The sequence below is a fragment of the Rhodamnia argentea genome, chromosome 5, assembly GCF_020921035.1.
Source record: "Rhodamnia argentea isolate NSW1041297 chromosome 5, ASM2092103v1, whole genome shotgun sequence".
Lineage (NCBI taxonomy): Eukaryota > Viridiplantae > Streptophyta > Magnoliopsida > Myrtales > Myrtaceae > Rhodamnia > Rhodamnia argentea.
The window spans coordinates 8235495-8251613 of record NC_063154.1 but is presented as its reverse complement, the minus strand read 5'-3'; the positions used below and the strand labels follow the sequence as shown (position 1 = coordinate 8251613).

Sequence of the window (16119 nt, the reverse complement as noted above, 5' to 3'; positions counted from 1 at the left end):
AGTGCCATAACTTTCAAAATGTTCATTTAAGTGCCATAACTTTTAAAAATCGTTCACTTGAGTGACATGTTGATGTGGCAGTTGGAAAAGTTACTGTAGCACGCTGGAAAAGTTATTGTAGACGCCGGAAAGCTGACATAGCACGCCGGAAAGCCGACGTGGCACGTCGAAAAAGTTATTGTAGCACTCAAGTGAACGATTTTTGAAAGTTATGACACTCAAGTGAACCCCGTACACAAGTTATGGCACTTCTAGTGTACTTTTCCCCATTAATTTCATATCACGACAATTCATGAAACCTTTATTTCTTGCCCAACACCGAACATGAAATTCTATATTTTCAGGGGCGTCCATATATATTCGATTTATTTTCGCAATTTAGATTTTCACTTCGAACTCAAGTACAAGATATATTCTAACAAGAAGGATGTACAGCTCAGAGAGGGAGAGGAAAACACTCCCTTGAATCCCGATGCTGCACACCCGGATCGTTACATCTGTTGGGATCATGCAGTATAGATATTCAAACATCTATTTGAAGACCTTTCCATTAGTTTTCCTAAGGAGAATCACACATAGCACAAGCATATTCCTTTTGTTGGAGTTGGTGAATACTTCGGGGACCCTTGTTTCTCATACTGGGTACGCTCACGTGAGTTTAGGGAAATTGAAGTGTTACCTAACGACATGTGACCCTTGCGCGCGGGATGCGGGGGCAGCGCCCCCGAAACCTCTACGGATTTGGGCTTTTATTTAAGCTAGCCCGTATAGTTGGAATTAAGAGGTTTTAGGTTTTTTAGTCCGTTTTTTGGGCATATATATTTTGCTCGGTTTTTTCATTGTAAGTGTGGAATTGGCTGTAAACCGACAAATATAGTGAAGTCTCTTTACAGGACGTAGCCCTAATCTAGGGATGAACTTGGGTAATCTCGTGCGTCATTCCAATTTTTCTTGATTCTTTGTGTGATCGTCTGATTCGGTTTCGATAAATCCCTTCACCTTTCACTATAGACCCATCGGAAAACATGTTCAAACATACATAACATCAAGCTCCACAGAGACAGCAAACCAGTGCACATGAATAAAAGTCCAGTTCCTCAGTTTCTGCTAGGCCTGAGTCTTTCCATGAGGTGATGATCGATGTCCTCGTTGAGATGGACGACAAACTCGAGCAGCGAGTAGGGCTCAGTCACGTCCTCGCTCAGCTTCTCGTACTCGAGTGTCAAGTGGACAGTGCTCCCCACCTCCTTCCCTGGACGTGGCCTGGACGACGAAGACAAAGTTCTTGTACACCTTCATCAGGTCGCGTTCGATCACTCTGAATGTCGTTGAGTTCTTCTCGTCATCTATGGCTTCTATCACCTCCTTTGCGACCTTAGCCTCTCCATCTGCAGAGTTCATTGGATGCAAAAGGTTCGGTCATCAGATGAAGGCCCATTTCATTAGTATCATTTGAATACATACCGTGGATGTAGTTCCAGCAGATGACGGATCCGGCCTTGCCCCAGTCGCCATCATGCATCTCGACGCCCTGGATCTTATCGGCAGACATGTTCGAGATGTGGTGGGGCCGGCAGCTGAGGACGTCGTGGAACTTGTCGGCAGAAGCCTTGATCTCGAAGTCTATCTCCATCTTCCCGTGGACAGTCATCCTTGCGTTTTCGTTTTGGTTTTCTTTTGCGTCAGATCCTCAGAGATCAAACTGATATGATGATGGTATGTGTGCTGCAACTGGGTATTGAAGGAAGCGAGTGATCAGAATATGAATGACGGAGAGTTCTCTTATACGAGGCTTTATATAGACATACATATAAAAACTTTTGTTGGTTTTCTTTTTATGCAAGAAAATAAACTGAGTTAATAAACAAAGTAAGATCCACATAAATAGTCGATCCATGAATATTTTTTCAACTATACTTATTCATTTTTGAGAAAAAAAAAAACGAAGACATATATATGTATATGCCTATATATGATAGAAGGTGAAAATTAGGGGATAAAGACACCAGAAAATGTCAAAAGTTTGGTACAATGTTCACTTTAGTGCGGAAAGTTTTTGCCAACTTAATTAAACATCAAATCGAAGGAAAAAATATCACTTAAGTGCCTCCGGCGAGAAATTCTGACCAAAATGATTATGTGGTTTTTATAATTGAAATTTCAATGAGTTGGCCATTTTTTTTTTTATTCAGTTCACGTGGTCGACGGGTTTTTTTTTTTTTTTGGCTTTTTATCGTTTCAATTCATGATGCTAGATGATGGTTGCCCGACGCTTGGGAGGAATAGGGGGATTTCCGCCAACAACTCGCATGGGGCCTCGATGATGACGACTTGGCGCAGCAGTAGGAGGACGAGCCACCATGGCGCGGTCCGTCGAGGCAATCTGCCGTATATACTAACTTCGTCTCTCTCCTTGGAACCCTAAGCTGACATTGTTGGGAAGTTCTCATTATCTACAGCGCTCACTAATCTCTATTTCTTTCCCGGGATCTACTTCCATTTTTCTTTCTACTTTCACGAGAGTTATTCAATCCGAAGGAAAAGGAAGATTCTTTCTTAAGCATGCCGTCAAACTTCCATGAATACGATTCCCGGATTTAATCATGACTTGTCAAACTTCTTCAGACACGAGAGTAGCTCAATTCGATTTTGGGTTGAATGTTCGAACTGGGGAATTTCTTTCAATCTACGCTTTTTATATTTTGAGACAAACGGGGTATACGACGTCCTTTAGAGGCCTACATGCTGTCTGGCCACGCCGGCCGTCACTTTGGCTGGAGAAAGTAATAAAATGTGGCCGCTGGCGACACAAATCGGAGTTTGCTTTAAGTGATCCTTTTTCTTTAAGTGGTATTTAGGTGGTACGAAAATAAATTTTAATACTTAAGTGAGCAACATACAGAATTTTTGGCATTTTTAATATTCTTTCTCCTAAAAACTAGTAAAAATCACATATGCGCCCATATTACTAAATACGAGTCTCAGTAAGCCTTAATGAATTGATCTTCTAGCTATGACTATTATTATGCAGCTGCTTTTATCTTGGAATAGTTAGCAAACACCGCTAGAGAATGATCTCCAAGAAACATCATCGGTCCACTTTTCCATGAAAATTGCCACAAAAGTCATCAACTTATTGTAATTGTGCCAATTCAATCGTAAATTTTTTTTTTTTTGGCCAGTTTAGTCCGTTCGGTCAATTTTGACCGAAAATTGATAATTTATATGCTAACCATTCTACGTGACTTTATTGTTTTTTTTTTTTGAATTCTTTTGAGTTATTTTTCTTTCTTTCTTTTTTTCATTTCTTTTTGTTATTGCGAAGGCCGACAGGAAGCTGTTGGCCATTGGCTAAGGGCTGCGAGTCCTCCCCAACAGAGGCAACGGTCGCGGGCCCTCACCCAGTGGCCTGGTAGGGCTTGCGGCCCGCGCTTTGGCCGGCGAGGGAGTTTATGAAACATACAATAGGCGTCTCAGTGGCCTGAGTGGCGGTGGAGCAAGCGATGGGACGGTAAATTCCACGATTGGAATGACGTGGGAGGCTCGTATTGGAGGCGCAACAAGTAGATAAGGTCGAGCCGAGACTGAAGAGCTGCTTTGCCGATTGAGGAGGATGGGGACTTCTCGAGGTATAGCTCGAGCTTAACAGAGCAGGCGAAAAACTATGGAAGTGAAGCCTCGCCAGTGGGCGGCCGGGGTGAGCTTTGGGAGAGGTTGATGAGGTCAACCTTGCTGACCTTCGCCTCTAGCTGGTCACCAAGATCTGGCGACCGGCTAAACAAAGAAGGAAAGGAAGAAAACAAAGAGAAAGAAAAGGAAAAAAAGTAAAAATTTAAAATATTATTTAAAATTATCCACGCCAGCATTGGTTGCGCTATATAGGACAACCGGTATCCATGTCAGCGATTTCTACCAAAAATTGGCTAGGTGGATCGAAATTGGCATAAATGCAAAATGTTTAGAAATCAATTGGAAAAAATAATTTAGAATTGAATTGATACAATTAAAATAAATTTATGAATTTTTTTGATAATTTTCTTCACTTTTTTCTCACAATTTCGCATTAAACAATGCTAGCGTATGTTGATGCAAAATGTCCAAAAATTTGGATGATTGTTGCTTTACACCTATTAAATTTATTTTAATTTTTTTTTGGGGATTCTTGAATCACGTGATTCACGTTAAGCCTAATTTCTTGGCCCACTGCCAATATGTGAAATAAAAAAAAAAGTATGATTTGGTAAAATAATAGCAGGCATGAAAATAGTAACTATAATTTAGTTTGAGCCATAACTACTTCCCACCGGTGTCGATCCTTAGTTCTCAAGTTAGTGCGCTCGTCAGCATAGCCCCATCACTATGCTAGCAGTCTGAAACATTTCTCCGCATGAGGTGTGTAGTAGCTAGCTTATTCAGCACGAGCAGTAAGAGTCAGTTGTCATGTTTTCTCATGCAATTTCTTATGTAAATAAATAAAAGGATTGAGAGCATTGATCAGCGCTAAGGGCTTCTTTGGGCGTTATCAAAAGAGTCTCACACACGCTATGAATTATTCGATTTGGCCATAAATACTTCGCATTACGGACCATCTGGAGATCCGAAGTTGGCGTGCTGTCACTACAGCGCAACAAGATGCTAACAATCATGAAAACTCTCCACATGAAGTATTCAGTAGTTAGGTAACACAGTACAAGTCATTGAGAAGTCCGGACGACATGAATTGAACTAGTGATTTCGTGAAAAACATCTAATGTTTTTGCTGCCGGACCAAAAACACTATATCTTCTCATGCATCAAATAAATTATAAAGCATATCCTCCGTCTCATTAAAAAGAAAAAGAAAATTAATTGAGCGGATCCTACTAAGGATCTGGACTGGCTTGAAAATCTCAAGGTAAATCAGGAGTAGCTGGGGAAAATTATTGAAACCTAATCCATATATCATAGACTCAACTGGTAGGCACGTAAGGGATACAAACTTTGTCAAATAGAATTCACTTCAAATAATAGTATTATATATGTAGGGATTCATTCGTTAAATTTGTTAAATAGAACGGCAGACTAGTAGACTTACACGTTGTTTAATATAGTAATTTAGTATACGAGTTTTAAGTAGTATCCTTAATTTTTAGCATTACTCAATCACTAAGGAGTTAACAATTGCTCCTCGAGGTGCTCGTGTCATTAACAATAAGTACATGTGATTTTGATGCGATCAGTTGCTTAATTTTGGGAAGGTGTACATGAATCGAAGTTCATTGTTCGGGTTTAAACCACGTATGATTTTCCCACCCTGAAGTTTTATAAGATCCAATAGAACTCGGGCGAGTGGAGTTCCCACAACACATTCACAATTGGATATGAAGCTTGAAATCTGTATTGCCAAGAACCGCGGTCCTTTAAAGTCCTTCGAAATATTTTCGTCAATTTTCAATCACTTTGATGAATAAAGAAGAACTTAGGGCGGATTTAGAGCAAACATGTTGGAGGGGCCAAATATTGTCCACAAATGGTAGAGGTGTCAAACGAGTGAGTCAAGTTGGGTTAAATATGGTCTGACCCATATTGACCTATTTAACTCGTTTTGATCCATTTTCGTGTAGTGCAAATTTAACGGCCCGTACCCGACTTATATTGCTAAAACACTTCCATATTAAATCCAATTTAGCAAAAGTAATGCATTATTCAAAAAATGATATTACAAAAACGTGGACATTTTTTAAAAAAATTAAATAAAAATTAAGATTATTAGCTAACCCATTATAACCTATTTAAAACCCATTTAAGACTCATTAAGTTATTAGTGACCCATTTATGACCTATTTAAGTTTGTTATATAGGTCATTTACGGCCACACTTTGAAAATAGGTTAGAATGTGGGTTCTTGACCCATTTTGCCACCTCTAACAACTAAATAATTTTTTTGCATCGAATGTACAATAGAGAATTTTGTGAAGAAAATTGAAATAATTAACTTGCATCAAGGTATAAAAATTCTCTTTTTTCTGCATTTGAGAAAGATGATGTACTTGCCAACAAAGTTACTGACGAAAAACCTTTTAAAATGTTGATCAATATATAAATTGACAATGATGTGAACGGTCCCTTGTTGACTCTTAAATAAGAAATATGAATTGACGAAGTACTGAGACTGGGGGCAGTTGTGACCAGCCATGTAAAATGCATTGAAATGTAAAGATCTCGAGAAGATAAAATTGAACAACTGATTTGGCATTTTTTGTTACAAACTACGATTCAGCTACTTGTACCATTGTCTATAGTTGACAACTGTTACAACAGTTACTTCTGTAGCTTGTCGATCCGCTTCCTAACGGTCGCAACGACCTATGTTTTCGACCTTTATAGTTAGTGGCTTCTGTGATCTGCGGCTCTACAATAACAAGAACGCGTCGGTCATTCTTCTCCATGGCCATATCAGTTTACCTGGTATCCAAGTCATCGTGATCGGTTTTAGTCATGGCCTTCTTGTTGATCAACTGAGCTTCATTCGTCGACAATCATGTCTCACTGACTTAACAATTTCCTTTAGTTTTTATTGTCTGCAACTGTTTAGTGCTGTTGTCAATCGTCTATATTTGCCGACTAAAAGCTCTCAACAAACCTGTCAAATGGGTGGGTCGGATTGAATTTGAGTTGAGTAAAAAATGATCCGACCCATATTGATTCATTTTCATGTAATACAAATCTAGCGACTCATACTCGACCTAATCCATATCCAACCGAACCATATAATTAAAACACTTTTACATTAAATCCTATTAAAAAATTTGTTTTTAATAAATTTCTATTTTTTTAATTTATATATTTGTTTTTTTCATTCTCTTTTTTTTAGGAAATCACCAAGTTTCCTTCTTCCTTCACTGGCAATAGGTGGTAGCTGCACCCAATGTTTGGGGGAGGCGGTGTCCTATGATTGGCGGCAGCGGCATTCTACGACCGGCGGCGGTGACCCGACTCACTTAAGATAGTGAGGTAACCCATTTTGGCCAAAATCGCTAATGTGGACATGTCTGTCTTATGTGCACGGCTGTCCCCGACGTGGATAATTTTTAAAAGCAATTTTATAATTTATTTTATTTTCCTTTTTCTTTGTTTTATTTTGTCTTTTTTGTGGCGCAAAGGCCTTTGCTCGCGGCCTGTGGGTCTACGAAGCCGTCACCAAATTTGGCTGGGAGCTACTTGGCCGGTTGCCAGTAGCCTCATCTAAGGCCTTCGTGATCGGCAAGGGTCACAAGTGACCATTGCCGGCATAGAAGAAAAACAAAGAAATAAATGAAAATAAAAAAAATTGAACAACATTATTAAAAATTGTCCACATCAGCATTGACGGAGCAACGTAAGACGTCCGACATCTATCTCAGCGATTTCCGCTAGAATTGGATGAAAGGACTCAATTAGCAAAATGGTGAAAGGTTTAGAATTTCATTGGTACAATTGAAAGATTTAGAACAGAATTAGCAAAAGAGCAATAGGATTAAGAATTTTTGGACCATTTTTTCGAGATAATTGCCAAAAAAGTCCTAAACCTATTGCAATTGTGCCAATTTAGAACTTTTTTTTTTGTTGCAAATACTGTCCAAAACCTTTTGCATTTGTGCCAATTCAATCCTCCTAGTCAATTTTGGCAAAAAATTGCTGACGTGGCTTCTTGGCATTGACGTGAAAAATATTAAAAATATTTTATTTTTTTGATTGATTATTTTTTTGTCTTTTCTTTGTCTTTCTTTTTTTTCTTCCGCTCTTCCTCTAGCCGGTTGTCGACCGGATCGGCTAGAGGCGAGCCTCACCATCGATTGCAGAGGTCGGCCTCACCTTCGCCGGTGGCTAGCGAGGCGGACCTCGTTGGCTCTCACCTCTGACATGTTGCTGAGATCCCGCAACCGGTTGAAGGACAAGGAAAGAAAAGAAAAATGAAAAAAGAAAATGTCTAAATACTCTTAAAAAATGCCACGTCGGTGCTGGTTGTGCCACTCTTCCGACCAAAATTGGTTGGGAGGATTGAATTGGCCAAAAAAAAATAATAATAATAAATTGTAGAATTGAATTGACATATAGGCTAGAGGGTACATTACATTGAGAGAGGAAAAACCACTCATGGAATGTAAAAGGTGAAACATCAATCCATATCAATGTACATCAATGTATATCAATGTATTTGTAACATACATTGGAAGAGGAAATGGTGAAAGGTGAAGCATCCACATATTATTAATATATTTATAACACTCCCCCTTGGATATTCACCCTTTTATTATACACTGTTTAAACTGCCTCATTAAAAACTTTGCCAATAAAAACCCAGTGGGACAAAAAAAACTCGGCGAAGGGAAAAAGAGTACAGTGTGTATAATACTCCCCCTTATTTTAATAGTCATTGCACGTAGGTTGCCTCATTAAAAACTTTTGGCAAGTAAAAACCATATGGGAAAAAAAACTTACAAAGGGAAAAAGAGTACAGCCATAAACCTTCCGGGTTCTATACTTCAAGGATGGTTAATTCGCTCCCCCTGATTGAAGTAGTCGCCTAAGTCGACGCATCCCTATTCCATATACAAGTTTTTCAAATGTGGAAGTAGGTAGGGATTTAGTGAACAAATCTGCAAGATTGTCACTAGAGCGAATTTGATGAATTTCTATTTCACCTTTTTCTTGAAGCTCGTGTGGATAAAATAACTTAGGTGAAATATGTTTAGTTCTATCACTTTTGACAAATCCATCATGCACTTGTGCAATGCAAGCCGCATTATCCTCAAAAAATATAGTGGGGGCATCATAAACCGAGGACAAGCCACATGAATCTTGAATATGGTGTATCAAAGTTCTTAACCAAACACATTCTTTAGCAGTTTCAAATAATGTAATAATCTCAGAATGATTTGAGGAAGTAACAACTACACTTTGTTTTACTGACTTCCATGAAACTGCCGTACCTCCACAGAGGAACACATAACCAGTTTGTGACTTGGCATTATGAGAATCGGACATATAGCCAACATCTGAATATCCCACCAATGTTAAATCTTTGTTTCTTTGGTAAAATAAACCAAGATAAACATTTCCTTGAAGGTAACGTAGAATATGTTTAACGTCATTCCAATGTCTTCGGGTTGGATTGGCACTGTGTCTAGCTAGAACATTTACTACAAATGCAATATCAGGTCTTGTGCAATTTGCAAGATATAACAGTGCTCCTATGGTGCTAAGGTAAGGAACTTCGGGTCCCAACCTATTCTCGTTTTTCTCTTTAGGCCTAAATGGGTCTTTGTCTACTTTAAGTGAACGTACCACCATTGGTGTGCTGAGAGGATGAGATTTATCCATGTAAAATGTCTCCAATATCCTTTTTGTATAATTAGATTGATGCAATAAAACTTGTTCTAGGAGGTGCTCGATCTGCGAGCCAAGACAATACTTGGTTTGACCCAAGTCTTTCATTTCAAATTCCTTCTTTAGGCAAGAACAAGCTTCTTCAAGCTCTTTTGAGGTTCCAATTATATTCAGGTTATCCACATATACGGATATGATGGCAAAGCCATTTGATGATCTTTTTATGAACACACAAGGATATATTACATTATTTACATATCTACGCTTCAGGAGGTAATCACTTAACCGATTGTACCACATACGACCTGATTGTTTAAGACCATATAATGATCTTTGCAATTTGATATCAGACGTATTGCGATTTTCATTCTTTCCCATTTGGGGAATTGAAAATCCTTCAGAGACTTTCATATATATATATATATATTTATATATATCGGTGTCGGGTGACCCATATAAATATGCAGTCACAACATCCATTAAGTGCATATCTAGATTCATACTTACCGCCATGCTGATCAAATAACGAAACGTAATATTATCCATTACGGGAGAATAAGTGACATTAAAGTCTATATCGAGTCTCTGCGAAAACCCTTGGGCAACTAGTCTCGTTTTATATCTTACCACCTCATTCTTTTCATTGTATTTTCTTACAAACACCCATTTATATCCAACAGGGATAACATCTTTGGGTGTTCGGACAACAAGTCCAAAAACACAACGTTTATTAAGCGAGTCTAGTTCTACCTTAATTGCCTCCTTCCATGTATTCCAATCTGAACGCTTCCGGCATTCAAGAATGGATTTTGGTTCTGGATCCAGATTATCTTTTGAGACAGTCAACACTACTGAGGAAGCAAATGAGTCGTCGACTACGCTTGTAATTCTATCATATCTCACTCCCGTGTTCATATAATTTACTGCAACCTCTATATTAACAGCAACCAAATCCTCATCGTTTCCCAAATCAATAGGATTTGGCCGTTCCGTATTCCCGGAATTGTTATTTGGGGCAGCTGCACTAATTTCACCGGGATTGCTTTCCTCTACGGGAGGCGCATTGGGTGACTAAATGTTTTTTCTTTTCCGCGGATTTATGTCTTTAGCTCTTGTGGGTCGTCCACGCTTCCGACGTTGACTAGGCTCATCATACATTTTTGGTCTCAAGGGGATCTCCACTCTAGGTGGTGCGTTTTCTGCAGGAATATGAGACTTAGTCACCCCTTTATGATCGCTAAATGCATCTCGCGGTTTACTTGCTAAATGTTGCAAGTTAATAATCTTCTGAACTTCAAGTTCAGTCATGCTTGTACGTGGATCAAGATAATTCAATTGATCTTTCTTCCAGGAAATTTCACGACATTCTTTAAGCTTCAGGCTTTCTCCCCCTAATGTCGGGAAATGTGCCTCGTCAAATATACAATTAGCGAACCGGGCAAGAAATAAGTCGCCCGTCCGGGGCTCCAAATATTTTATAATAGATGGAGATTCATATCCCACATAAATAACAAGTCGACGTTGAGGCCCCATTTTGGAACGCTGTGGAGGTGGTATAGGAACATATACGGCACAACCAAATATTCGCAGATGGGAAACATCGGGTTCACATCCACGTACAAGTTGAATCGGGGAGTATTCATGATATGCAGTGGGTCGAATTCTAATCAATGATGCAGCGTGCAATATCGCATGGCCCAATAAACTAAAGGGTAATTTAGCCCTCAACAGCAACGGTCTAGCAATCATTCTCAAGCGTTTGATTAAAGATTCTGCTAAGCCGTTACGTGTATGAGTATGTGGCACAAGATACTCCACGTCTATCCCAATAGCCATACAATAGTCATCAAAGGTTTTAGACGTAAATTCACCAAGATTATCTAACCGGATCTTCTAGATCGGGTAATCAAGGAATTGTGCACGTAAATTAATTAGCTGAGTGAGTAATTTTGTAAAGGCCATATTACGTGTTGATAACAAGTCAATGTATGTCCATCGCGTTAAAGCATCAATCGGGACCATGAAGTATCTAAAAGGTCCACATGCGGGGTGGATAGGCCCACAGATATCTCCTTAAATTCTATGTAAAAATATAGGAGATTCCACCCTTACTTTAGTAAGAGACGGCCGTACAATTAATTTACCCTCAGCGCACGCATCGCATATATAATCAATGGGTGAAGGGAGCCCACGATTTGTTAATGAATGTCCAACTGAATGTGTTAATATTCGACGCATCATATTTGACCTTGGGTGACCCAAACGGTCATGCCATGATTGAAAACCTTCTGGGTTTGTGAACTTCAGGTTCATCGCAACATGTTTATTACTCACATTTATGTAAGTATATTATAACCCGGAGGAGAATGATGGTAACTTTTCCATAATTTATTTTCTGTATCCACTCATCCGAGTTAGATACAAGTAGTCTTTACCACCTTCGGTCTCGGTTTCAACGTGAAACCCATTGGAACAAATATCTTTAAAGCTAAGTAAGTTCCTTTTAGACCGTGGGCAACATAATGCATCATTAATAAAAATTTCTGTGCCCATTGGTAATATTACACTAGCTCTTCCGAAGCCTGTAATTATGTTACTATCGCCTGAAATAGTGGTAATATTCCCTTCGCATTTTTTTAATACCTCAAAGAACTTCCTCTGCTGGAGGATAGTATGTGTAGTACCACTGTCTACAAGACAAAGAATACCATTGTTCTCCTCGAGATAATTGCTCAGCATCATTATAATATTAAACGTGAATATTATTAAAAAACTAAGAGAATACATGTGAATAAACATAAACTTATATATATTGCTTAATCTAAATCCAAAAAATGATCAATATCAAAAGATGTATTGTCAAGAGATGATTCTTTATCCTCCATAAAGGGCTTGGTTGCAACATTGGCTTCCCTTTTTCTCTCATCTTATTCCCTTTGATAGAGGTCAACCGGGTGTTTTGGGGTACGACAAGTGCGAGACCAATGGCCTGTAGAACTACATCTATGACAAATATTGGCACCGACCTAGTTAGGTACTTCTGGACCTTCTTTTCTTTGTGGACCACGTTTAGGTCCTTGTGAATCTCTATCTCGGCTCTTATAAGGTTGATTTTTCAAGTTACGCCCTTTGCCCTTCCAATGCCGGTGACTCTTGTTTTTATGACGTGCGACATATGCTTCGTGCACAGGTGCAGATCCAAGAAGACGGGAATTATGATTTTGCATCAACAACTGGTTGTGCTTTTCTGCTACAAGTAGTGCAGAAATTAATTCCGAATGCTTTGAATAATTCTTTGCCTTATACTTCTGCTGGAGTACAAGGTTATTGGCATGGAAGGTAGATAATGTTTTTTCCAACATTTCAATCTCCGTGATCTGCTAGCCACGTAGTCTTAATTGTGATACAATTCGGTGAATAGCAGAATTATATTCTACTACGGACATAAAGTCCTTAAAGCGTAAATTGATCCATTGAAACCTGGCATGACGAAGGACCACTTCTTGTTGATGATCAAAGCGATCCTCCTCAGTCAGATACTCGGCCTTTAAATCTTCATGTAAATGTTCGCGAATGAAGATAAGAGCCTTAGCCTTCTGGGCCGGGGTATAATTAGATTCCGGGAGAATAAATTGACTAAGATCTAATGATGTTAAGTGTATTTTGACATCAAAAACTCATGTTAGATAATTACTTCTGGTAATTTCTAACGTTGCAAACTCTCTCTTGGTAATGTTTGACATACTTAAAAAGAAAATGTAGAGATGTTAGATAATGAAGAGGTAAAGATGTGTTACCTTGAGTGATATCCAAGATTCTGACCGGTTCGTGCCGATAACGTGTTGTAAAAGTAAACGGCGATCTTTGGAATCAACTCAGAAACATAAAACCAACTTGAAATATGAGAGAAGAGATAAGAGAGAAGTGGGGAGCAAATGTTAACTCTTTTTCATTGCATCAACAAGTTTACAAAAGCCTCTATTTATAGGCTAGAGGGTACATTATATTGGGAGAGGAAAAACCGTTTATGGAATGTGAAAAGTGAAACATCAATCCATATCAATGTACATCAATGTATATCAATGTATTTGTAACATACATTGGAAGAGGAAATGGTGAAAGGTGAAGCATCCACATATTATTAATATATTTATAACATTTAGGATTTTTTTTTGGACAATTATCACCAATTTTCCCAACATTTAAATTACTACTAACATCCAATCCCCATGCGAGATGCAAGAGAAAGATTTTACAGAGCTTACCCAATCATCTAACTTAATGCAACGACCGATGGCATATTCAAATTGCTGCTAACATCCAATGGAGGTCGAAATAATAGCTTGAGCTAAGTCCATCACGAGGGTGCTTTCGAGGCTTATCTTGGACTTTTTGTTACATATGAGGCACGTTTTTGTTAAAGCTTGAGCTCAACTTGGGTCCGAATTCAGCGTCCATTAAGTACAAGTTTATTGACGAATCTAGCTCTCACTTCTCTGCAGCCACAAGATCTACCCCTGATAAATAACGAATTGCAACATGCCAATTTTATCTTTTGCTGTGCCGTTTCTACCTTCCCATGTTAAAAGAAACGAATTTTCTTCCGCGTAAAATCATGGCGAAATGTAAAATCAGGGCGTATTTGTTTGTTTTTTTTTCCAAACTTCATGTGCTTGGTTCACCGTTCATCGTCATCCTATCTGTACCGCTTATGTTGGTGCGAAAATTTTCATATAAACCCACCATTCAGAAAGTGAGATGAGAAAAGTTCGTCGGCTAAAGATGAAGTAAAACTTTGTTCTTTCACCATAAGTTGGACTTGGTTATGTCTCAATGTTCAATATTAGCATTTTCCTAGATCCATTTGGCTGGATCGAGTTCACACTACCAGAAATTACCATCTTTTGTTCATCCATCACCGCTCTACGACAGGTGGTTTACACGTTTAAAGGCGACTCAATCATTACTTTTAACGTGCACAGAACTTAACAGCTAATGCTCCCCCCAACCCCTCCCCTCCCAAGCCACCACAACCTCAGATCTGAGGTTTATTTGTGATCGTCGGCCACAGGCGACCTCTGAATGGCTTCGACTTGAGATCGTACACACACGAGTGATCAAACTGGGGTTCTTTATTCGATTTTCTCATCGGGTTGGTAGAATTATTACGTGTGAAATTTGTTAAAGAAAGTTCCCTATGAAGATGTTGTCAGAAGGATCTACAGCTCAGAGATGGAGAGCAAAACGGGCCCTTTAATCTTGGTGTTGCACACCCGAACCCCACATCATCCCTTGAACAACTAATGAAAATCCCACAAACACTTGGAAACAGTAGAGATATTCAACGATCTGTTTGAAGACCATTCCATTAGTTCTCCTCATAAGAACCACAAGAACCACACATAGCCACAAGCTTTATTCCTTTCAGTACAGAGACACATCGTCAAACATGTTCAAACATACGTAGCATCAAACTCACCAGAGAGCAAACCGGTGCATATATATAAAAGTCCAGTTCCTTAACTTTCTGCTAGGCCTGAGCCTGAGCCTGTTCCATGAGATGAAGATCGATGTCCTTGCTGACATGGACGCAGAACTGGAGCAGCGAGTAGGGCTCAGTCTCCTCCTCGCTCAGCTTCTCGTACTCCAGCGCCCAGTGGACGACGCTCCCGCCTCCTTGCTTGGGCGTGGCATGGACGATGAGGACAAAGTTCTTGTACAGCTTCATCAGGTCGCCTTCGATCACTCTGAATGTCGTCGAGTTCTTCTCGTCGTCTATGGATTCTATCACCTCCTTCGCGACCTTAGTCTCTCCATCTGCGGAGTTAAATGGGCACAAAAGCTTAAGTTATAAAATAAAGGCCCGGTTCATTAGTATTATTCGAGTACTCACCGTGGGTGTAGCTCCAGCTGATGACACATCCGGCCTTGCCCCAGCTGCCGTCGTGCAGATCGACGCCATGGATCTTATCAGTAGAAATGTTCGAGATGTGGTGGGGCCGGCAGCTGAAGACGTTGTGGAACCTGTCGGCCGGAGCCCTGATCTCCAAGTCTATCTCCATCTTCCCGTGGACCGTCATTCTTGAGCTTCCACTGTGTGATGGAGAGAGTGAGTGAGGAATATGATCAGAGAGAGTCCTCTCCCAGGACCCTTTATATACACAAGTATATAACGATGTCTTTGTGGTTTTCCTACTTTTAAAATATATGTGTATAGATATTTTCCCCTTCACGTAAGAACTCGTAGAGAACAAAAACTAATTTCAGAGCGCACTCACGGGGAGAGAGAGAGAGAGAGAGAGAGAGAGATTATTATCTATGAAACTGTGGATGCGTATCATGCATACAACACATAGCCCGATTGCGGAGAAAAGTACCGAAAAAGTCTTAAACATTTTGCATTGGTACTAATTTTGTCTTAAAATTTTCAATTAGACTAACTTAATCCTAACCATTTTCACAATAGTACTAATTTAGTTGATCAAGCCAATTTTGACCGAAAATCTCCGATGTGAAGACCGGCCGCCTTACATGAGTTGATTGACACCGACGTGGACAGTTTATTTTTATTTTTTCTTTCATTTTTTTTTTCGCCTTTCATTTAGGCAGGGAAGGTTGTCGGCTGCTGTCAAGGGTCACGATGCTCACCAGATCTAGGTGAGGGCCACCTTGCCTGCTAGTCCTCACCCAGATCCGGGCTAGGTCACAATGGCCTTGAGGGCCTTCGCAGCCCCGCCGACCGCAAGCGTGGCAGTAGCCATTGCCTAGATC

General features: G+C 39.6%; 1 protein-coding gene across 2 annotated transcripts; it reads right to left on the bottom strand.

The window, feature by feature from the left end:
• Nucleotides 1-1068: 1068 nt before the first annotated feature.
• LOC125312446 (MLP-like protein 28) lies at nt 1069-15495 on the bottom strand. Of its 2 annotated transcripts, XM_030673240.2 has the most exons (3): nt 15242-15495; nt 14885-15165; nt 1069-1119 (listed from the first exon to the last, which is right to left on the bottom strand). In XM_030673240.2, the coding sequence occupies exons 1-3, from the start codon at nt 15426-15428 to the stop codon at nt 1108-1110; spliced, it is 480 nt and encodes a 159-aa protein (XP_030529100.1). In that variant the 5' UTR covers nt 15429-15495; the 3' UTR covers nt 1069-1107. The 2 variants fall into 2 exon arrangements, with proteins under 2 accessions (XP_030529100.1, XP_030529102.1); XM_030673242.2 differs by lacking the exon at nt 1069-1119 and having other exon boundaries at nt 14690-15165.
• Nucleotides 15496-16119: the final 624 nt, after the last annotated feature.